This window comes from Mastomys coucha, unplaced genomic scaffold (genome assembly GCF_008632895.1).
Source record: "Mastomys coucha isolate ucsf_1 unplaced genomic scaffold, UCSF_Mcou_1 pScaffold21, whole genome shotgun sequence".
NCBI lineage: Eukaryota > Metazoa > Chordata > Mammalia > Rodentia > Muridae > Mastomys > Mastomys coucha.
This window is the reverse complement of record NW_022196904.1, coordinates 169095112-169120044: the sequence shown is the minus strand read 5'-3', so window position 1 is coordinate 169120044 and position 24933 is coordinate 169095112. Positions and strand designations below refer to the sequence as shown.

Below are 24933 nucleotides of genomic sequence, written 5' to 3'. Positions count from 1 at the left end.
CCCCCCAAAGTCCCCAGCTCTTAAAGGTTCCACTGCCTATTCACTGTAGGCTGGAGACCACGCCTTTCACTGCTGGGCCTTTGAGGGCCACATCTCAGACTCCCAGCAGAGGCCCTGCTATCCTGCAACTCCACTGCATCTGGGAGCAGACGTATTAGTCACCAGGTGGCTTGGAGCTGATCTCAGTCGTTTGTATAGCCTTCGGCTGGCTGTGGAGTTGTTGCTCTGGGCCTTGTGTGAACCAGAAAGGCTGGTTGTGTTTCTTGTGTTGAAATGAAGGTGTGCAGGAGCGGATTATGAAGGCAGCGGAGCTTATTATGTCTTTTTCTTCTTCTTGGGTTCTACGAACCAGTTCTAACTTTTAAGCTAGCCTGCCTGAGAGCTACATACAGGCAGCCATCTGCCTCATGCTCTTTGTAGACAGCCAGAATGTGCAGCTGGGCCCAGCAGGAATTAGACTGTAAAGGCCTCAGAGACCTCCCAGACATAACCGTTTAGAGATTTTAACTGGATGGCGAGAGGCTCGATGGTTTAAAAAAAAAAAACGCTTGCCACCAAGCTTGGTAGCCTGAGTTCAGTCCCTGGAAGCCACATGGGGAGAGAGAATACACTCCTGCAACTTGTCCCTTAAGCACCCCACAACACACTCACACACATAGAAACACACATCCATGCAGAGAGACACAAACAATGAAAGAAAAAAATTAAATTTCATTTAATTTTCATTAATACCATATCTTAATTCTTTGAATGACAGCAAAATCAAGTAAACCAAAGCACACCATAGAAGGGATTAAACAACTGAAAAGTGACAACTCTTATTCCAGTCCTTCCTGCTACATTTGCACTCATCCTGGGAACCACTAGTCCAATTAATTTTATTTGAGGCAGGGGCTCAGGTAGCCTAGGGTGACGGTCAAGTTCAGAACTATCTAAGGATGAATTTGAACCTCTGATCCTCCTCGTTCTACAGTTCTCCATATCCCAAGTGCTGGGACTTGCTATCGCTCCTGGTGTATTAGTCCATACAATTAGGTTGAAATCTCTTACATCCTCTTGCTGTAGACATACAAGTTGCTCCAGTCTTGTGAGCATGTGCATTTCTGAAGGGCTGGTGCCGTTGGGATTGTTTTGGTTTGTTGGCCTTTTGAAGGTCATTTTGCTAGCTGGATATTACCATCTACTTTTCTTTTCCCCTCTGATTCATCCCTCGCTTCTGTGTGAAGGAAGTCTCTTGAAAAGGTTAGTGGAGAGAAGCTTTTCTTGTATACTCTTACTCTTGCGTACTTTTATTGTGTTTTATTCCTAGGCCATCCCTCTCCAGGGAAACATGGCAGCCACGACAGCAGGTTTCCTATCCTATCCTTGTGATAGAGTCCTTTTGCACCCCAGCTTCCTGTCTTCTTGCCATTTGCAGATCTTTTCCTTGTGGGATGTCTGCTGCTACTGTCCAGACATCCACTGGGTAATTGATGGGTTAGATGTCGTTTTCTGCATGATTCTCATTTCTCTTGAACATGTTTTACTTAGTGTGTAAGCAGAGACGTTTTGGATGTCTCTTCCAATTAGTCCATCCAACTGTGAAATGTTTTTTGTTGTTTTGTTTTATTTATGTGTTTGGTTGGCATGTGTGTTTGTGGAGGTAGGGCTCAGGACAACCTGTGGGAAGCATTTCTCTCCTTCTGTCATGTGGATCCCAGACTTAGTGGTTAAAAGCCTTTACTCTCCGAACCATCTCACTGGCTCCACTCCCCTGTTTCTTAGCAAGAACCACTTTATTATTTGAAATTACTACTTGAAACTTTATTTTTAAAAACTTGCAAATGAAAAAGATCATAAACCCAAGCTAACCAGACAGAAAGTCTATGCATCTCTATAAACTTCACTGTTAGAAACAACCACCAGTCAAATAGTTTCATAATGGTAATAGAAATAAATAAAAACAATGATGAACCAGAGAAATTGAAGAAATCAAAAGTAATTACTATCTGAAATTTGTTACTTGATTTTATTTTCATTTGGGGATATTAATTGTGTGTGTGTGTGTGTGTGTGTGTGTGTGTAATGATCAGATCAAGACAATTTGACATAATTACCCCCACAAGATTTTGTATAACCTTGCATGAGAAACATTCAAAATCCTGAAGTATTTCCTTCCTTCCTTCCCTCCATATTTCCTTCCCTTTTCCTTTTTCTTTTGGTGTGTATGTATCTGCTTGTGTGTGATGTATGTATGTGTGTACACTGTCCATGCCAGTGGTGCATGTATGGAGTCTGAAGTCAGCCTTGAATGATACTTCTCATCTTCCACCTTGTTCGAGGCAGGTCTCTTGTGTGTAGGTGGCTCACAAGTTTCTGGGGATTCTCTTGTCTCTTCTATAAGAGTTGGAGTTATAGGGTCACACTGTGCCCAGCTTTCTGTAGGCTTTGGAGGTTTGAACTCAGGTCCTTGTCATTGCTCAGCAAGCACTTTCACCCACTGAGCCAACCCCCGACTGTCCAGAGATAAATTTTAAAAGAATCTTTTAAACAAGCTTTAAGAAGCTGTGAGATTCCCTTAAGAATGGTGAAAGCTCTCACAGGGCTCATTCACTGTAGAATCTGAAAGTGAGCTGCTCATATAGAACCTTGATCTACCTATGGTATGTTGTAGAGTCTAGATGATTCCTCACAGGTGGTGATGGTCATGGAACTTGGGTACTTCAATAGAACCATGGTATTATATTGACAAATACTCTGGAAAGCAACACTGTTTAATCTACTGAGTCACTCTCCTCACTTCCGGGAGAAAAGGGCTTGGAGACTAACTGTTGAAGGCTGGTGGCCCCACCCTGCTGAAACATGGGGACTGTACATTTCCCAAAGGTACATTCTTTGGCTCTCAGTCATCTACAAAACCACAGTTACTTTTAGAAATTAATTAGCGAGTCCTGTTTTTCCTTCCCTCCTCCACAATGTAGCTCACCAGTATGCTCTCACCAGGCCATTGGCACTTCCCTGGCTTCTTTTCTGATCTCTGGTTTCTCTCTGCCCCTAAGACCAGTCCAGATGGCATGTTTATGCCTTCTCCAACAACTGATAAATTAATGGATGTTGAATATGCTTTCTCAGTGTTAGTCATTGAACAAGATCCAAGGAGGTTAGAGACATCTCAGAGTAATGAAGCCTCTGTTTGTTAATCCTGAAAGGGGATCACAGTGATTGGCCTATCTTCTGTTGTTTAGGAAGAATTACACTTAAAATTCTCTCAAGGGTTCTGTGGGTGGATCTAGATAAAGGAACTACTGCTCCACACATTCCTGATACTGAACTGAGCGCAATGGGTTTATAGCACCTGCTATCTAGATAAATTGATGTGTTTGCATTCTTATACCTGAAAATAACTACGAGAAGCCGCTGCCCTTCATACTGAAGATCTAGATGTGAAACATGCACTGGTCTACAGCACAGACACCCTGTGGCATGACCACTGTCTCCTCACTCAGGACAAGCCTCTATGGAACAGCTGCTCTGCTCAACAGGGCTGCACTTTGAGCACAATTCTCACTCAGAAATAGCTGTGGGACATCTGTCACCTTAAGCCTTTATCAACTGACTTCTAATTGGCCATCGAAGAGCAAAGGGCCCGGGCTTTAGAGCCAGCCATGCCTGAGGAATTCTAATTGCCATTTCTTGTTTCCTAATTGCTTACGAGCAAATAAAATCTTCTGTTTCAGTGTTTTAAGTAATACTCAGCGTTGGTTAAGTTTCTTTCAACTTGACACAAACTAGAGTTACCTAGGAAGAAGGAACCTCAACGAGGAGTTACCCACATGAGGCAAGGCTGCAGGCAAGGCTGTGGGGGCATTTTCTTGATTAATGATTGATATGGGAGGGCCTGGTCTGCTGTGAGTGGTACCATCCCAGGGCAGATGGTCCTGGGTTGTATTAGAAAGCAAGTCAAGCATGGATGGCAAGCAAATCAGTAATTAGTGCTCCTCCATGGTCTCTGTTTCAGTTCTCATCTCCAGGCTCCAGCCTTGGCATCTCTTTATGATCATTTGTGAACAGAGCATGAAATGAAAGGCAAATGCAATTTTTTCTTCTCCTAAGGTATTTTAGTGAAGGTGTTTTATCACAGCAACAGAAATGCAAAATAAGATGACCTCTCCTCCCCTCCAGGGTGACTTGTGGATCAGGTGGAAATGCAGAAGGCCTTGCACATAGGAATTCTACATTTCCTCTCCTGTTTGATAAGTTGCCTCTATGGAGTCATACAGGGCACCAGTGTCAGGAGCTATAGTGAAAAACATACTGAACACGTTCTGTTCTTCTAGACCTCAGACACTAGAATGAGATACATGAGATACAAGCTAGTATCTCATTGGAAGCAAAGCTAGTTCCAGACCCGGCATATATAGGAAGACCTTGTCTCAAAAATTGAAGCAAGCAAGCAAGCAAGCAAGCAAAAAGGGTGAATAGAAGAATAGGAAACTTTGAGAAGAAGGCGTTGATATTTAATTTGGTCTTAAAGGATACGTGAATACGTTACTAGGAGGAAGTAGCTGGACATGGTTTACATTCCGGCCATCTTAACACCTGAGAGGCTGAGACAGGAGGATCACAAGTTTAAGGCCTGACTGGACTGCATAGTGAGATCCTGTGAAAGGAAAAAGGAAGGAAGGAAAGAAGAGATGGAGGAAGAAGATACTCCAGACTTTGAAACAATCACAAAGGGGCTGGAGAGATGGCTCAGTGGTTAAGAGCACTGACTGCTCTTCCAAAGGTCCTGAGTTCAATTCCCAGCAACCACATGGTGGCTCACAACCATCTGTAATGGAATCTGATGCCCTCTTCTGGTGTGTCTGAAGACAGCTATATATATATATATATATATATATATATATATATATATATATATATATTCCTAAAAAAAAGCACAAAGGATGGTGGATTGGGGATTGTGGATTTGTGTGGTGAGAGTGACAAGGGAACTGGTTAGGGAACTGTGATTCACTGGTAACTACTGAGGAGCCTCTCTGAGAATGGCATCAGCAGGAGTCTGAGAGATTACTTAAGTTTATTGATTGAGTCAATTGCTCCCCAGGACAGAGGCAGCTCCTTCAGGGCCACTTTTAGAAGGGAGGAGCTAATGAAAGATAAGAAGGAAGCAGCCAGACTGAGCCAAATTAGTGAGAAAGCCAGACCTAGCAGGCTAATGGGACCACCCTTCTTGTGCCTCTCTGAGAAATGGAACTCCAGACTTCCCTGTGACCCCTCTGAGTGTTTACCCTGTGGGTGAGCACAGGCTGGGTGGGGTGGCTCTGAAAGAGACCTGTCTTGAGGGAGGCAATCAGAGACAACAGCTTAGAATGTGAAGGTGAAGTTTGAAAACAAACATAGCTGGCCTCCCAAAGGTCAAATGGGGAGCATTTCCTCAGACAAGCTGAGGAGTGGGTCTCATTCACTCCTCTCTTTGCATCCCTATTCAACCTGGAAGGGTAAGGTGCCACAGCCAAGAGTCATTCTGTGAGCAGCAGAAGCTCATTCAAGCTTGTGCAAGGAAAGCATGGAGGTTTCTAAAGTTACAGGGAAATCTTACAGAATATAGATTATGGGCTCCACAGGGCCAGACTTACGTCAGGCAAGAACCATTTGCACCAGTGCATTCTCTTTCTCTCTGTTGTCCCTCTCTCCCTCCCTTCCTCTTTCACTCTCTCCCTCCCTCCCTCCCCTCCCTTCATCCCTCCCCTTTGTTCCCAAGTCAGACCTCAAGAAAATGACCCCAGCTGGCTTAGTTGTGTGAGGTTGGCTCATCCCAATCGTCTGTGACCCAAAAGTCCAGCAGCCCAGGACATACAAAACAGGCATACCAGATGTATCTACTGCAGTGTGAAATCTGAAAACCCAGAACTTGAACCGCTTAGTTCATTTCCTTTAGACCTGTTTTCAGTCAATCACTTGACTCAACCCCCTATATAAAGTGTCCCTTCTTTCTATGATCAATACAACCTGTAGAAAAGAATGAATGGTCTTGGCCGGGCAGTGGTGGCACATTCCTTTAATCCCAGTACTTGGCCTCTGCGTTCAAGGCCAGCCTGGTCTACAGAGTGAGTTCCAGGACAGCCAGGGGTATACAGAGAAACCCTGTCTCGAAAAACCAAAAAGAAAAAGAAAAAAAGAAAAAAAGAAAGAAAAGGGTGGTCTTTGGACTAGGAGGTGAAAAATCTTCGGGTAACTATATATCTAGCCTCCATTTCCTCATCTATGAAAGGATGGGAGTAATGTGCGCCTCCTAAGATATTATAGGGAGCAATAGTAGCGAATCTAAAGTACTGTCAAGTGATCAAACCCTCCCTCTCTTGTGTCCTCTCCTCCTCCCATCTCTGGAGAATGCACAGAAGCCTGGAGGACATTTCTCAGGGGCAGCCCAGGTTTAGAATAAGTGGAGTGCCCTTTAGCTATGACTGAACCAGACTCAAGCAGATCCTAAGTCTGATTTATTGGTGAGAGTGTGCCAGGGCATCTCTTAGGTACAAGATTAAGTTCTTTGTTTTTCACGGTGGCGAAAGGCGTAACATTTGTCATCTCAACATTTTAAAGTACATAGCTCTCATTAAATATTCACAGTGGTGCTCTTACCTTTAGGCTATGGTAAATAATGGAGCTATGAACAATGGTGTGCAAACCTGGGCCTAGGTGCACTTCTTTGGGTACGAGCTCAGAGTTGGAATTCCTGGATCCTGCCACCATTTTGTTTCTAAATTACCACAGTCCTCCACAGCAGCCCCTCTCCCTGCAGTACACAGAAGGCCCAGTGTCTCAGCACCCTTGACCACACCTTTTCTGCATTTTGATGATGGTTGTCTTGATGAATGGACCTTGTAGGTTCACCCTTGTGAGCTAGGGAACTTTCAACTCTTTTGCCTCCTTAGCACAATGACAATGGCTGCAGTGTAATTGACTCCTGAGGGGGTGTGGCCAGAGTCGTACTGGGGCCAAAGCAGAGGGAAGCCTTGGTCCCCTGCAATGGTGAGAAACAGCCTTGGTCCCCTGCAATGGGAGGTGACCATTTTGGTCTGGGCTCCTCCGCTAGTGCTGAATCCAAAGCTCATCCTGCGTCAGATTATCCTTAAATCCGGTCTTAAATGTCTTTCCTCGCGATCTGTTCTCCCCGGCAGCGACTACTAACGTGTGCATTCCACGGTTGCTGGATTGTTGGCTTTTTGTCTGCCCTCTATACTTGACAGTACGTTTTGTGAACATAAGACCTGGGTCTCTTTCTCTAGAAACCAACTGGGTATCCTCAAAGACAGGTTCGAGCAATAAATAGTTTTTGAACGAATGATTCTGTCTTTTATCTGAACCAGGGAAGTCACAGATCGAAGAGACTGAATAGGACAAGGTCTCTGTCCCCACAACTACAAACTTGATTTTGAGTGTTTAGGGCTTTCGAGGTTTTACAGGCTCATTGGGATCCACAAAGTAGAATCTCAAAGAAAAACTGAAAAAAAAAAATGATGTAGGACTCTTGGCTGCCACCATGCCTGGCTCCACAGCATTGATTTTCTGAATCAGAAGAATCTCTCTGAGTCTCAATTTCCCCAACTGTTCTCAGATCTTTTTATAACAATAAATCAAGATACGTGTAAGGTGTTGGAGTTAAAAGAGTGTTTATCTTCACCCCACCTCTCGAAGTCTGGCTTTCTCCACCCATGGCCAAGTGAAAAACCAGTGAGCTAAGTCGGGGACTAAAAGAGACAGGACGTTTCCGAACCAAGTGATGGCAACTGGCAGGAGCTGCAAGCTCTCCTTTAGAAGGCTACCCTGAGTCTAGAGAGGGTTTTCACATCGAGTTAAAATGACCAGTCAGCTAGGGGCTCACTGAGACTGAAGCACCTACCAGAGAGCATGCGTGGGACAGATCTAGGCCCCCTATACAACAGATGTGCAGCTTGGTCTTCATGTGGGACCCCTAACAGCGGGATCAGGGGCTGTGCCTGACTCTGCTGCCTGCCTGTGGATCTCTGTCCCCTAACTGGGCTGTCTTGTCTAGCCTCACTACAAGAAGATGTGCCTAGTCATACTGTAGCTTGATATGCCAAGGTGGGTTGATATCCACGGGAGGCCTCCCTTTCTCTGAAAAGGAAGAGTGGGAGGGATGGAGGGAGGAGAGGAAGGAGGAGAAGCCTTGATCAGGATATAAAGTAAATAAAGAAATTAATTATTGGAGAAAGAAACAGTCAGCTTGCTGAAATCAGAATATTTTACTAATTTAAAGAATTGTCATTTAGGAGGCCAGAGAGATGGCTCAGTGGTTAAGAGCACTACTGGCTGTTCTTCTAGAGGTCCTGAGTTCAATTCCCAGCACTCACATGGCAGCTCACAAGCACCTGTAATGGGATCCCATGCTGTCCTGCTGTAATGCAGACGTACATGCAAACAAAGCCCTGAAATAAAAATAAGCAAATAAATCTTTTTTCAAAAAGAAAAGTCTTCCAGCAATCATTTTCGGGTTTATCTAGAGACTCACTGCCCAGTGGAGCTTCCTGCGGTGTGGAAATAGTCAAGATCCGCCCTGTGTGATAGGAAGCCACTAGCCACATGTGGTTGCCGATCTCCAAAATGTAGCCACTACAACAGAGGGATTGAAATTTTACTATTAAGTGCAACCCGTTTAAATGTACATATCCGCACATGGTCACTGACATCCTATAGGGAGGGATGGCGGCAGAGATGGCAGCAGATGGCCCCAGCAGCTGAGAGGCCAGGTCTTCCACTTGTTTATGGTTGCTGGCACCTGCAGATCCGGTGGTCTCATCTGTCAAATGGAAGGTGTAATAGTCACTGCCCCACACAGCGCAAGTGCGAGCATTCACACTGAGGCAGTGGGAGCAGAGGGCACTGAGCATTGACTGCTGCTGAGTCTTCAAGAGGCTTGGACTAGAAGCAGCCTGAGCCATCAGCTCATGTCACTCTCTTGCACCTTACTCAGTGCTCACACCGCATACACCTCCACTGCTGAATCCTCAGTGTTCTCTTAGGGACATCTTTCACCTTCATGTTCCCTGCAGGGGACTTGGGCAGAGGCCAGGCTGGGTTTCACTGCATTCCATATTGTCCGTGGGCTCTGATGTAGCTCAGTGCCCATGAGGAGACTACACATAGCTGAACTATGACACCAACCTGAATGAATACAATGGGCAGCCCCTCTAGAAGGATTGAGTTGCTCAGTATGCTGGAATCATTTGGGTCTAGTCAGTAAGCAGGAAGAAGCTTACCAAGAACAAAAGAATGTTTTTAAGAGAGAGAGAGAGAAGGAACAAAACCTGCCCCTCCTGGCAGAGCTTTGTCACAAGGTAATGTAAGCATTTAGGACAAGCTGCGTGACTCAGAGGCGCAGAGGTGAAATAGCTTAGCAGCGAATCAGTTCCACTGATAATCTAGATCAGGCTATTTTATTAGCAGGAAGTAAAGGCCTAACTTATTTTACACAAAGTTTTTTTTTTTTTAATCTCATATTTAACTGGCAGGGTGAGGCCCCATTCCGTTTTCCCACAGACTTCTGTTTTTTTTTTTTTGTTTTGTTTTGTTTTTTACCTAGGTCATCGTTTTTTTTCATCACAATAGTACTGCATAGAAATTCCGAAAAACAGTTCTGCCATCTTTCTTTTCATTAACAATGTAGAAAGTTATGTTTCTGCTCATTCTTCCTCCCTGCCCTCCCAGTCTCTTCATCTTTTTGATGATTTCTGCCTGGGCCTTAAAAATATGATTATTCAGTAACTCTGGGTGGAGGCTGTTAGGTCAGGCATCTTCTAGCTCTTTGGAGAGTGTGGACCAAGCTAGGCTTGGATCTTGCCCATAGGCAGCCTAAATGCTATGCTGTAAGCAGAGCAGAGTTTGATGAATCAAATTTATGTTGTTTTTAAAGATTTATTTATTTTTATTTTATGTGCATTGGTGTGTTGGTTGCATGTATGTCTGTATGAGGGTGTCAGATCCCCTGGAACTAGAGTCATAGACAGTTGTAAGCTGCCATGTGGATGCTGGGAATTGAGATCTGAAACTAACAGGAGTGGAGCTGCTCCCTACCTGTCTCTGAACTTGCTCTGAAACACATAACCATGACACCCCACAACTGGCAGTCACTTACTTAAGTAGCGCCTAGAGTCCTTCACCATGGAAACAGGGCATCAATAACATCTCAAACTCAGCCAATGGGAAACATCTACCCCCTAAGTCCCTCCCCACTCCTCAAGGTTTCTATAGTTCCTGGAATAAAGTGCACAAGTTACTTCACCAAGATTTGTCTGAGAGTGTCTTTATCGAGCTGAGCTGTAACACTTGGGGAAGAGGTCTCTCTCCCAAAGCATTCACCTCTGGATCTTGACTATCTTGGCTGGCCAGGTTCATGCTGCCTCTACCTCTGCCTCTGTCGCAGCCATTGCCATTGTCTCCATCCAGACAAGAGACCCAGGACCTAAGTTGCTTGCACTGTGCAGGCTGCCCGAACTTCCTTGCTTCTCTTCTAAGAGCTATAACCCTCTAGTCACTCCCGGCCTGAGGGAGCCCCCTGGAAGCTTTTCATTCCCAGCTCAGCTTCCTCTTACTCAGTCTGGTTTGGCGCAGAGGTGTCTGATTTTTTTTTTTTAATTTCCTGGACTTTTTTTAATTATTGTTGTTGTTGTTTAACAGCGCCTCGCTATGCAGCCCTGGCTGTCCTAGAACTTACTATGTAGACCATCTTGGCCTCTAACACACAGAGATCACCCTGCCTTCATGTCTTGAGCCTCTGGGGTGAAAAGCATGAGCCACCTTGGGAAACTCAGCCCTTGGGTACCTTACCCTACTGGGTTGAGACCCTGGATGTTGGTGCCTTTGGTCTGGACACTTCTGACTCCATAGCATTGTCTGAGAGTCCCGATGCTCTTTCTATGAGTGGCATGTCTTGGAGAAGAAGCCCATCCCCCTAAACATTTACAAGCCCCCAAGTCATTTCCTAAGTGTGGTCTCATCTGTTGTTCACAGCCCCAGGAGCTGCTTGGAGAATAGTTACATCTGTTTTGTAGGTGCCAGTGTGCACCTCAATGAGATAGAGGGAGAGCAAAGCTGTGTAGGCAGGAAGAGGCAGAGAAGGTACAGAACCTGGACTTGCCTCTAGGGTCATAGTCATGACTTCCATGCTCAGCTTTGAGCATGGAATCTCGCACTTTAACTCCATCCTCTGATCCTTCCTAGGCTCCACTGACCATGAACAGCACTGCCCCCTCAACCCTGACTCCCTGTCCTTCCTCAGATCTGTAGCCAACAGCCAGCTTATTCAGGAGCTAGAGGCCAGAGTCAACTGCACCATAAGGGGGAAGGCTGAGAATGTATTAAAACTCTTGGCAATGATGACGCTCTCCTTAAAGAGATTAATGTGGGCTAAGAGATAGAGTAATTGTGGCCTATTGTGGATCACCGGGTCTGAGGCCCCGGGTAAATTTCAGTCAGTCATTTTTCCTCCTGGAAATAATAGGATCTGATGGTAACAATTTCTACTTTGATTTGCTTTCATTTTCAAAATTCTCTTCTGGGGTTCTTGACCTCCCTTTGATACAATGTCTTGGGTAGGGAGGGACTGGCTGATGGAAGCAGTTACTAATTCTGATTCACAGGAATGTCCCTCGTCCCTCGGTCTTAGGCACAGTTTTACTCTTTCATTGGATCCTTGCTGCCTCCATGTTTAGTGAGCTTTTGAATCCCCAGTTTTAAGGAGGCTCTGAGGACCCCTAAGAGTCATGTCCTTAGTTGAATTTGCTGAGGACAGCCTGGATTCACTCTCTAGCAAACTGTGTCTCAGATATACACCAGTCAGAAGTCAGAGTGTTCCAAGAGCTGAAACAGCTGTGTTCAAATTCTACCTTTGTTTCTTACTAGCGGGTGACCTTGGATAAACTGTTTAACTTTTTTGTGCCTTGAAATGAGGATAATGGGACTAAGTCAAATCTCCCCTCTTCTTCTCCCTCCTCCCCCTCCTCCCCTCTCTCTCTCCCTCTGTGTGTGTGTGTGTGTGTGTGTGTGTGTGTGTGTTTGTAGAGTACTTATTTAGCATTCGGGAGGCCCTGCCTAATTTCTGCCTAAAGGCATACATACATGTAATCCTACGGTGTAGGAGATTGAGGCAGGATGACCTCAGGGTAATCTTTGGCTATATATCAAGTTTGTGGCCAGCCTGGACATGAGACTCTATCTCCAAAAACTAAATTTAAAATTAAAATTAAAAAAAGAATAGATAACCCTAAGCAGCTCTTATCAGAGTGTCTGGCAGATTATAAATCCTATAGGTGAAAGCTAGCGTTCCTGAATATTAAGTACCAGGATTACTGGTGGATGCACCTAGATAGAGTCCGAAGAAGCAGGCCATTCGGCTGAGAAGGCTTGAAAAAAGCCACCGGTTGCTTGGTTCCTCAGCTTATAGTGGCATCTAAGAGCTCAGGCTAAGAACCGAAGCTGACTTGGAGCAAACGCTGTCCTACCCTTTTCCCTGCAAGAAATCTTGAGCAAGTCGATTAACTTCGCCTGCTGTTATTCCTACATCTGTAAAATGGGCACCCATTCCTGTATCCATAAAGTGGACACGCTGGTTCCCCAGTAGTTAGGTTAGGCATGGGGTATATTTAAAGTACCCACACGGGGCGGAAACTTGCCTGTAAAATCAGCCTAGCATCCAGTGAAGCATTCCCAGGGGTGGCTTTAAGTAAGGGGCTTTTGTGAGTCTTTCAGATTCCTGGGTTTTCTTGCACATTCCCTGGAGGACTATCATTTTATTCAGCAGCTCAAAACTCAGAAGGACATCTCAGAGGCCAGTGGGACCTGGGCTGCAGAGGATGGGGCAGGAATCCAGTCTGCTTTGGCCTGGGATATTCCTGTGTCCATGTTATCGACTGCCTCAGAACACACAAATAGCTTTCTCTTGTAGAGTGGTTGCTGTGTGGCTCATGCATGTCTCTTTGAACTCGTTTGGCAACTCTCTGAAGCACTGGGGCAGCCAGAGTTTGGAATTTAAAAGTCAGACATGTCTCCAGAGAGTTCTCCTGGGTGGCTTGCCAGGCTTCCCTTTAACTCCTGGGGACTGAGGAGTCTCCTTTTTTACCCCTACCGACAGCTCCGGACCCTGGTCCTTGTAGAATTTTACCCTATTCTTGTGGCTGCCAGGATGATTGGGAATCAGGTATAGTCACTGGTGTGTACCAGCTGCCCTGAGTGGCCACTGACTTCTGGAATGGAGCGATGAAGGAGTTATTCCACCAGGGCTGTCCCTTGCTTCACTGGGTACTTCCTGTCCCTTGGAGCTCCGAGGCCTGGGAACGCCCTGGGGAAGGCAAAACAGAGGGTTGTTCTGGTATCCTAATAAGAAACACTCCAATGGCTGCTATTTGCCCAGTGCTTAGACGCAGCCCTGAAGACTTCATGGTCATGCTCCCTTTTGATCAACCCTACACACTTATGCACACTCAAGAAGTCTAGTCTCTCAAATCATGGAGAAGCTACTAAGTGGCAAGCACTTTGTGGGGGACACGTGAATGGCAGCATTAATAAATTATAGCCATGACCTTCAAGGAGTCATATTCTTTTAAGATTGATTTTTATTATTTGTGTGGGAGAGGGGGGAGAAGGCGAGGGAGAGACCCTGAGAACTGGAATTAACCCATGGTTGTGTACTGTCCAATCAATGTAGGTGAAGGGCATGAAATTCAGGTCCTCTGCAAGAGCAGTAAGTGCTCCTAACTGATGAGCTACCTTTCCAACCCTAAGGAGCTACATTCTTACCTTAATCCTCCACTTTTGGTCACTGTGTTTTACTTGCAAGGTTAAAATGCCAGGTCCCACATTTGCTTGCTGTGTGACATCCGATAACTGGTGATCATCACTGAATTTGCCTTTGAAAATTGTTAAGATGAAATCAGACAAATGTTGGGAGTAATGACCAGTCCTGAAAACTTAAATCATTGTTAGCCATATATAAAGGCTTAAAAGCTCTGGGGCAGTTTTTAGCAAGGTGGGGGATGAATTTATACGTGGCTGTTCATTTCTTAGGAGAAAGCGGCATTGACCTGGAAACTTACGCATGGGACAACAAGTTTAGATTCCAGGCCAAACCTAAGATATCTTTTCTTTTCTTTTCTTTCCTTTTCTTTTCCTTTCTTTTCTTTTCTGTCTTTTGTTTTGTTTTTTAGATTTAATTATTTTTATTGTATCTGTATGTGTGTTTGACTGAGTGTATGTATGTTTGTGTGCCATGTGTGCGCCTGGTGCTTGTGGAGGCCAGAAAACACTGGAGTTCCAGATGGTTGTGGATGGTGGGAACAGAGCCCTGGCCATCTTCAAGGGCAGCAAGGGCTGTCAACTGCTGAGCCACCTCGTCAGTCCCAAAATTCTTTTATTGCTGTTGTTTGTGAGAAAGGACCTCATGTAGTCAGGCTGGTCTTGAACTTGCTCTGTAGCGGAGGGTGACTTTGAACTTCTGATCCTTGTGCTTCCTCTTGAGTACTGCGTTGCCATACACATATCACCAAGCTTGGTTATGTAATACTAGGGATCAAACCTAGGGTCTCAAGGAACTCAAGATAATACCTTGAGACTGTAGAGTCTGTTAGGAAGAGCTGGCCAACAACTGTCCTTTCCTTGAAGGAGTTTTAAGGTCGCTGAGACATACATTTGGAAGGGTTTAAAAATCCTATTACCGGCCGGGCGGTGGTGGCGCACATCTTTAATCCCAGCACTTGGTAGGCCGAAGCAGGCGTTTCTGAGTTCGAGGCCAGCATGGTCTACAGATTGAGTTCCAGAGCTACACAGAGAAAACCTGTCTTGAAAAAAAATCCTATTACCACTGCAAATATTATTATTAAAAGCAATAACTGTTACTAGCTCTAACTAGGTCAGGTTTTCTGTAAAAACAATAGGGTATTGGGGATATATGAGTTTGTGTGTGCACATGTGTATGTGTGCCTGTGTGTTTGTATGCCTGAGTGTGTATACATGTGTGCATGTGTGCCCTGTGTGTATCTGTGTGCATGTATGTGCCTGTGTGTGTTTATATGTGTGTGCTTGTATGTGTACCCATGTGTATGTATGTGCCTGTATGTACATGTTTGTGTCCATGTGTGTAGAAAAAGAGGAGCAGAGACAGTTGCTTATGTGTTTGTGTACTGTCAGGTGTGAATCTTGACATAGGTGACATCGCTACTGTGCTGAATTCTGTAGGGGACAAGGGGCTGGAAATTCAGGTCCAATTCAGGCCTCGAGCTTCTGTTGTATCTTGAAACAGAATTTCTTCTCTGGGGAACTTCAGAGCTACTTTTAGGACTTTGAAGTGTCTAGATGAATCCCACCTCCACAACAAACACTGTGATGATGGTGAAAACCAACTGGAACTTGACTGAATCTAGAATTACCTAGGAGACAAGCCTCTGGGTATGTCTGTGAGGGATTTCCTAGACCAGGTTCACTGGAGAGAGAACACTCACGTGAACTATGGATGGTGTTACTCCGTGGCTGCAGTTCCAGAATGACTAATAAGGAAATCGAGGGCAAGCGCCAGCATCCATTTTCTTTTCTTCTGCTTCCTGGCTGCAGAAGCAAATGTGACCGGTTGGCTGCCATGCTGGGCTGTCTCTGGACTGTACACCAATAGAGAAACTAGTAGAGAAAGCAAGTCTACTGTAGTCAGACCCAACTGACTGTCAAATGTAAAGGCCATCTATCTATACATCACAGCTGGAGCAAGCCGCTGTCTCGAGTGCTCCAGTCTCTAGGGTCTTATCTGCTGGTCTGTCCTGGTTTCATGTCTGTCACCATGATAAAATATCCTGACCAAAAGTATCACAGGGGAGAAAGGGTGTATTTCTCAGCTTACCGACCATTACTGGGGGAAGATAAGTGGCAGGAACTTGAAGCCGTCATAACAGATCCGCAGTCAAAGACCTTGGGAAATTAAGGTTGTTTGCTTGCCAGCTTTCTCCACTTTATGCATGGTGGGACCTCCTGCCTAGGGAATGCTTCCAGATGTCTGGGTCCTCCTAGATCAACGAACTTAGAGGATTCCTCACAGGCACACCCATAGGCCAGCCCAATGTACACAATCACTTGAGACTCTCTTCCCAGGTAGTGCCGGGCTGTGTCGACCTGACAGAGTTAACCATCACAGGGTCTGGGAAGGAAGGAGCAATGACCAGCAAGGGAATTATTCTGTGAAGACAGACAGGGGTGTATGTCTAGTTCTCTGGCACCGAGGCTGGCATACCGCTTAAGCCTTTCAGAGCTGAGCCAGGGGCAGGCTCCGCTAATCAGAAAACAGGAAATGTCCTTAAGAATGCCTAGAGCCATGGTCCAAAGTGTTCTGCTTTTGAGTTCTTTGTTTTGTTCTGGGATGAAAGGGCTTAGTTCCTTTCCTAAGGAAGGAACTGCTATCTTACTGACTGCAGAGGTGGCAGCCTACCAACGGAGGTGTGAGGGAGACAAGAGAGGGCACTTCCAGTCATTTACTCGGATGTCCAGAGCCTGCAACTCTGACCTTTGGTAGGAAGAAGGGAGGTAAAATACACTGAATAGAAGACGTATCTGCCTGTAGCTACTGATAAGAAAATATTTTTCTGCTTTTCTTTTTTTTTTTTTTTTTTTTTTTTTTTTGGACTGATGTGTTTACGTTTGAGAGTAGGATTTTGATAAAATACGATGTATTTACCTTTTGATACAAATCAGAGCCTCCCCCTTGAGAGAGATCCAGCTGAGTTTCTCCAGCAGGGGAGGAGCTGATGCCCACTCTTTCCTTTTTCCTGGTTTGCTGGGAAGTTAGGAGAGGGCTTGGGTAAAATGTAAGGTCTTTGAATCGGACTAGGCCTGGCTAGAGGGCTTCTTCCTAGCTCTGTGATCTTGGGTAGAGTTCACGAAAGGACTCTGTAAAAGCTTAACAATGCCTGGCTCTCACCGGCTCCCACCCCTAAGGTGACGCCTTCAGCGTGTGTGTCATGTGAGCAGCCTGGCATCTACTGAAGTTCCAGGTGAACAGCTCCACCTGGGCTGTGGTCAGCCGCCTTCTGTTTGGCTTCACTGAGTAGCCATTGTTCTCAGCATCTGCCCTGGTCACGTGCTCAGCGGCATGCGGCATGCGTTTGATGTTTGGGGGTAACTTGGTTTTCCTTGGCGGATTACTAACTTCTGAAAGTCCTTCAGGCTGGCTTCTAACATCTTATTTCCTTCACCGGCTTGTATCAGCCAGAGGAAGGTTAACATGGAATCCAAGGCCTTGTGTCTGGCCATAGCCTTCCCACACAGCCTTTACATCCTTCCAAGGCCCTTTGCCTCCAGACAACTGTGTGCTGTGCAGAGTCTCCAGATGTGACTGATGCCCACCCCCTAGCTAGCCTTGCCTCTTCTCCACGTGAGAGGTCCTTCAATCCCACCTTGTCAATCAACCTTGCCTCTTCCTCTTCTTCCTCTGTGAGGTTTTTTCCTAATATGCAAACTGGACAACACCTTTCTTCCCCTTCCCCCAAATTTGCATTTTCTGTATTCCTCCAATAGCAACTAAAATCACCCTTCTCTAGTCAAGTATCTCTTGACACCACCCCTCCCCTAGACCACTCGAGGACCAAGAGCTCATACTGGCAGGTGATCTTGTATCTCTCTCAGCATCCAGCTCAATGCCTGACACGTGTTATTTTTAAAAGTCTTTGGTTATGTGGAGGATAGAAGTAGTTCATAAAACTTGTGAAAGACCTCACTTAGAAGGCCATTGCTGTAAGGTGCCTTAGCCTGAGCCTGAGCTGGCAGTCACTTCTCCCATTATTTCTCTTCCCCTAGGAGGGAAGCTTAGAAAAGAGAGCCAGTTGGATCATGTGATGCCCACTCCAGTGGAAAAGTTAATGCTTAGCAGAGTGAGGGTCATGACTCACAGCATTGCTATGCTGAGGTCTTGGAAGAATGAGGTAGTTAGTCCTCGGTCCCCCTCCCCCTTCCCCCCACCAAACAGACTGTGTTCTGGGAGGAGAAGAGATGTGGCTGAACCAAACCCACCTTCCTCAGCAGCGGAGCAAAAGCAGTGGTGAGGCATGGCTCCAAGTGTGGCTGCCAGTGTGCCCCTGCCTTTGTTTAAACCGGAACCCTTCCACTCAGTGACTGGGTGATTTTGAACATGTTGTAGAAAACCTCATTTGCCTTGGCTGGAAAGGGGGAGATGACAATAGTCATAGTAAAAATTACACTGCTTACAAGGGATGAGGTGATGCTTTCAATGCATACAGTCGTCGGTCGGAGGCAAGCTTTTATTTAGGTATGTATTGGAGGATAGGACAGGGACCTGAAGGAAAGCCATAGACACTGGCTGGATTTACGTCTTCTCCTGAACTGTCCAGGCTCAGATACAGAGAAAAAAGATCTTAGGTCTCACAAGCTGGTCCAGGAGTGGAGGGAACCTCCATGTTCTCCACTAGTGTTAGACAGAATTCCTCTCTGGATGAGGGTGTGGATGAGGCTTCGGGAGGGAGCCCAGCTTAACTGCTAAGCCATGGTGTGGTCTTACCAACTTCGGGGCAAAGAGGGCTTCAGAGTTGAAGTCTCAGGTTTCCATCAGGCCACATGTGAGCGATTTGCCCATGTTGTATCAGAGTATGAATCTGTAAAATGGCCACCACAGCCTCTCAAAGGTCAGTCCCCTTGGATTTTTTTCTGCAGCAAGACAGAGATGCCAGTTGGAAGCCTGCATGAGAGAGAGGGGACAGAATGGCACCTCTATGATGTTAGATCCTTGTCCCTACCTCCATGTAGATCTCGAGGTGAAGGAAATGTTTTGAGATCCCAAATGCTATTCCCTTTGACTCAGATGTCCCCCACAGCTGGCAGACAAAGGGGTAAATGGTTGGCATAGAAGGCCAGGAGAAATGGTTTTTAGGGGAACCAAATGGATGACACATGATCTTTAGTTATTTCTAGTTGATTGAATCTCTTGCTTTTTTTATTTGCAGATGAGAAAAAGAAAACAAAGAAAGTTGATAATGAACTCAATCCTGTCTGGAACGAGGTAACTTCATTGCTGCTGTTTCTTCTTACAACTATAGACCACGCATGTATTCATATCATTCAACTCAAAAGTGTTTTCATGGCTATGTAATATTCCACTGAAGGGAAATCATGTAGCTTCTTTATATCGATCATTCCCCCCAAAACACACACACACACACACACACACACACACACACACACACACACACACACACACGCGCACACACATACACACACCCCACTCACATAACACTGCTGACTTTACATGAATTTTTATAAATGGCTCAGAGTTCAGTGTTTTTACCGATAGACCGAATGTTTCATTCATCCCACAGAGTGGGATTTTCCCAGTCTGACTAATTTTTTGATGACCAGCCCCATTGTTTCTTTCAACCGCTGGGCTAAACCTCCCAGGACCAGAGCAATGTCATTGTTGTTCTCCCTGAGTCATTGGAGAGCAACTTCCCTTTCACCCACCCTAAATCCTTCCCTCTGCCAGCCTCTTTTAATATGTCTAAATCCAAGGGTCACATCTGATCACCAATGAGGGGAAGCTGTGGAGCCCCTTGAAGCCTCTGTGGGAAACCCTGGTGCTCAGCCAGCTGTGAGGAAGTCTGCTCTCTATAACTCACAACACAGCCAATTGGACCTTCAGACCTGTGAGGTCCCTAGTGGGATGCTGTGCACTCCTAGGGCCTAGCAGGACCTCCAAGGCTAAAACAAAGCAAAAACACATTTGCATGCTTCTACCCCTTCTGGGTTAGACTAATCTGAAACGCCCCTCAATCTACAGGACCCAAGGGGAAAGGTGCGTTGTCACCTGAGGGCACTACCCACCTTACTCCATTTTGTTCTCCATGTGTGTCTCCCCCTCTTTAATTTGCAAATGTAACGATCAAGTAAACCTTCTACCTGCCCTTTTGTAGCCGAAGTCAAATCTCAGTGAAATGCCATTGCACGTTTTTTTTGGGGGGGGATTGGTGGGTGTGTTCCCATAGGAACTGTGAGCTAAACTTCTATTCCGAATAACTGGTTGCTTACTATGAATAACCAAGTGGTCGCCTAATCAACCAAAGGCATCCATGGTGCTTTGTTATCTCTTTTGCATCTCTTTCTAGAAACCAAGTTGCTGAATTAAAGTAAGAATCTGAGAAACAACAACAGCAACTGGATAGCAGCACTGGCTACAGTGGGCTTAAGTAAAGAGGACATGCAGCTTAGAAGATGGGTTTCTAGTTATTCATTACTGTCCAACAGCCATACACAAGGAGAACGGGGTTTAAAAATAACCATTGAGGGAAGTATTTTCTCAACAGTGTGGTAGGCGTTAGTTCATTTTTCTGACTATGAGTAAGAGGTTTGATGACCTGTCTATAGCCCCAAGATCTAGAAAACGGGAAGCCAGTAGTGGCCCACTCACTCCCTGGATCTCGTCTACTTTGTTTTCTCACCATCCAAACATAGAACTTAGTAATTCAAAGGAGAATTAGTGACGATGACTGCCCGGCGTGTCCTCTATTCTCTTTAACAGCCTTTTCGTTTCTGTAACTTTTCTGTGTACAGATTTTGGAATTTGACTTGAGGGGGATACCACTGGACTCTTCATCTTCCCTGGTGATTGTTGTCAAAGATTTTGAGACAATTGGACAAAATAAGTAAGTTGCTTCCAGAGAATTTTTATCATTTTATATATTATTTTTATATATTATCTTACTATTTATTTGTACTGTTGAATTACACATTGTAGCTTTTTTTTTTTTTTTGGTTTTTTGAGACAGGGTTTCTCTGTATAGCCCTGGCTGTCCTGGAATTCAGGCTGGCCTCGAACTCAGAGATCCTCCTGCCTCTGCCTCCCAAATGCTGGGATTAAAGGCGTGCACCACCACCACCCACACTGTGGCATTTTTATTGACCTATCTGTAGTACTTTTAATATACTAGGGCTTCAGTTCCATGCCCCTATGCTCTTAGCCCTTCACTAGCCATGTCAAATGTGGCTATTCAGTCATAGAACTTTCCCTCAGGACTATAGTGTTGAACACTCAGCCATCGCGAATCTGTCTATCTCACACCTTCTGTACCCCTGATCAACTGTATCCCTAACCTGTATCCCTAACCTGATCAACTGTATCCCCTGTAACCTCTAGTCATTTATCCGAGTTGCAGCTACATAAGATATAACAAAGATCCTTTCTCTGCTTGTGAGTGCTTTGCTAAAGCATGTGCACGCGCGTGTGTGTGTGTGTGTGTGTGTGTGTGTGTGTGTGTGTGTGTGTATGCATGTATGTGTGAGTATGCCATAACTCATGGAAAGGCATGTTATATCTAACTATGATTATAAGGTGTCATTGTTGGGTGTACTGCTACATTAATAACAGATTTGGGAGAAAAAGAGAGTCTGATGCTCAATTCCATGTAAGTTATAAGAAACACCTTGGCTTTCAGTGTTAGTGCATGTAAAAATGCAAGTCTTGCCTCCGGCACACTCAGCACAATCAGAAGGCTGCAAGGAGAGGGTTAGGGAGTTGAGAGTTAGACCATGTGCCCTGATTGCTTGGCTGCCTCCTGGCGCAGTGACTCCTAGTGCTTGGTTTGCTGTCAGTGGGGGCTTGGTTTAGACAGTAAGTTCTATGGTCAACATAATTCTTGGGATCTTTTGCTCACTGCCATCAGAGTCAGAAAGTCTTGACAAACATCTGCTCCCCAGATGGTGCTTATTGGGGAGTGTGTGTGTGTGTGTGTGTGTGTGTGTGGTGTGTAGTGTATAGTATGTCTCTGTAGTGTGTGTGTATGTGTGTATGTGTGTAGTGTATATAGGTGTACTGTGTAGTGTGTATGTATGTGTGTATATGTATGTAATGTATATATGTGTACTGTGTAGTATGTGTATATGTATGTAGTGTGTATATGTGTACTGTGTAGTGTGTGTATGTGTGTGTAGTGTGTACTGTGTGTATGTGTAGTATGTAGTGTTGTAGGCCTGTGTCTTTTTGCTGCTGCCTGGGGCTCTCTGTTGCTGATGCCTGAGCTGCTGGGGCCTGCAGCTGCACGCGCTGTTAAACAGAGGCAATGCATAATCATAAGATATTTTATTATAGGAAAGAGAAAATAGGCCGGTCATGACTATATGGAGAGAAAGAAAGGAGAGGAAGGAGAGGAGAAGAGAAGGAGAGAGAGAGAAAAGGAGAGGAAGGAAGAAAGAGAGCAAGAGAGGAAGAAGGCAAGAGAGGACAAAGAGCAAGAGAGGAAAAAGGAAGCAAGAGAGAGGGGAGAGAGCGAACTGCCCCTTATATATTATGGGGTGTGGCATCTGTCTGTGGGGCGGGCCATGCCTGGCTGTGGTCAGATGACTAGGGGTAGGGTCCAGCTATTATGCTGGGAGCTTGGGGCATTGTCTAGGTGACAGAGCACACATCTCCTGCAGGGGCAGCTGTGGGGGGGTTGGGACTGAAACAGGAGCCAAAGACTTAGGAGTTATGGTCGAACACCTTCTGTCCCTTGCAGGCAGAGATATTGCCAACTGGGTCACCGGTGTTCAGACCTGCTTCTCGACTGGGCCCAGGTTGCCTGAACAGACCACTGCCCTACATAGTGTGTAGTATGTAGTGTGTGTGTAGTGTGTGTGTGAGTGTAGTATAGTTTATAGAGTGTGTATGTGTGTGTGTATTATGTATGTGGTATGTAGTGTGTGTATGTGTTGTGTGTAGTATGTAATGTCTGTGTGTGATGCACTCTCAGTGCAAAGCATGTAGAGGTCAAAGGCTGACACTGGAATGACTGTCTTCCTTAATTGTTTTTCTATAATAATAATAATAATAATAATAATAATAATAATAATAATGATAATAATAGTTATCATTATTATTATTAGAGGCAGTGACTCTCACTAAATCTTGGACTTTCTGGTTAGATATGGTCAGCTGGCCAGTGAGCCCCAGGATTCACTTGTATCTGACCCCAGCATTAGGGTTACAAAACCTGGCTTTTTATATGGGCACTAGTGATCCAAACTCATGCTGTGTACCAAGCACCTTACCCAGTGACCATCTATCTCTCCAGCTCCAGAATTGAGGGCCTTTAAAATGTATTCTATCACTTACTCATTCTCCTAACGACTGAACCAGTTTTATTTAAATTATTTATTAAATTATATATTCTGAAATTATATATTCTAGAAAGCTCTGGCTCTACTCACACTCTTAAACTAAAAATTAATGTAATAGTTTGTTGTTTGTTTTGGAGACAGGGTCTCAGGTAGTCCAAACTGGCCTCAACCTTGCTGTGTGTGGGGGAAGGTGACCTTGAACTTCCCACGTGGTGGGATTGTAGGGGTGCACCATCATACCCACCTCGAATCTAGTCTTTTTTTTTTAAATATTTATTTTATTTATTTTATGGGTATGAGTACACTGTAGCTGCACAGATGGCCGTGAGCTATCATGTGTGTGGCTGCTGGGAACTGAACTCAGGACCTCTGCCGGCCCCACTCACTCCATTTCCCGCTGAATCTAGCCTTTTAAGGCTATGTTGCACATCTTAGTTTTGAACCATTATATGAAGATTAATCTCCACCTCAACCTCCAGAAGAGAGTTTTGGTTCCCATAATTCAACGTTCTGGGGAAGTGGTTAGTAGAGCCCTCGGTAGCCTCTGACTGTCACGAGCAGTATATTCACCCTTCTCTTTCTTGTGTCCTTCTCTCCACAAATGGAGACACTGTCATTGTTCTAAACAACCCCCCCTCCATTAGGAATAATTAGAGGGCTCACACGTACCATAAAGTTTTCTAGTGACTGCATTAGCAAAATGAGAATGAAAGCAGAGAGGTTAATCCCACTGTTTTAATCCAGCATATCTGAGATGGCATCATTTCAGCATGGGATCAATGTGTTCTGAATTGTCAGGAGAGTGCACGCACAGCCTATGAAATTCAGTCGGCACTCTGTGCAGACTTCTCACTCCAAGTGTTGTGTTTGTGCACTTCTGTACAGAGTGGCTATGCAGTCTCTCTGAATCTCTACATCCTTTTTTCTAGTTTAGTCGAAACACTAAGTGTTCCATTATAAGCAGACCCACCCACATTTTAGAATTCACATATCTTGTTTACACACAGATTTTCATAAACAACTATCTATTGCAGGGGTCAGGGAGGGCATGCTATGTCGCTGTATGAGGTCTAAGGGACAGCTTCCAGTGGTCTGCTTCTCCTTCTACCACATGGGTACCAGGGATCCCGCTTAGACAATCAGGCTTAGCAGAAAGCACCTTTATCTGCTGAGCCTTCTCTTCATCCTCATTTTTTGTTTTCTTGAGATAGGAGCTCATATAGTCCAGGCTAGGCTCTAAAACCCCTGTCAAAAACCATATTTGGTATCAAAGGTTAATCAAGGCAGGCAGCAAAAAGGGATATGGCATTAGTGATTGGGGTCATGCTGATAGCAGCCCATATGTGTATACACACACACACACACACACACACACACACACACACATATATGGTAGATGGGACAGAGTCCCAAAGGCCACACTTTATTTCTTTTCTCTGTCAATTCCTTCTTGGACAAAAGTTCTTTATAAAATTACCTCATAGATAGGATGATACACAAAAGGGGAGTTACAGAAGGATGTTGATAGTAACTTCAAAGGAGTGTTTTATTTTATACGTTCATTATAAGTTCAGAGCAACAGTTTCACATGACCCCGCTTTATCATAGTGCATACCTATGGCTTCATACTTGGATCTGACCTAGAATGAATGTTTTTTCTTGATCACAAATGAATGTTTTTCTTGATCACAAGTTTGTCTCTTCTTAGTGTAATTTGTGAAAGCTCATCATATTCCATATTATAAAGCCTCTACTTACTATTCTATGAGGAGGGAGGCATATTCTATTTTTTTTTTTTTTTTTTTT

At 44.9% G+C, this 24933-nt stretch overlaps 1 protein-coding gene across 4 annotated transcripts in view; it reads left to right on the top strand.

Annotated features, from left to right (window-relative positions):
- Nucleotides 1–24933, top strand: part of Myof (myoferlin) — a 151373-nt gene that overhangs the window by 3364 nt on the left and 123076 nt on the right. For all 4 annotated transcript variants that reach the window (XM_031390202.1, XM_031390204.1, XM_031390203.1 and 1 more), the window contains exons 2-3: nt 18987–19042; nt 20587–20678. In XM_031390202.1, coding sequence (XP_031246062.1) covers nt 18987–19042; nt 20587–20678 — 148 coding nt within the window. The remainder of the gene's footprint in view (nt 1–18986; nt 19043–20586; nt 20679–24933) is intronic.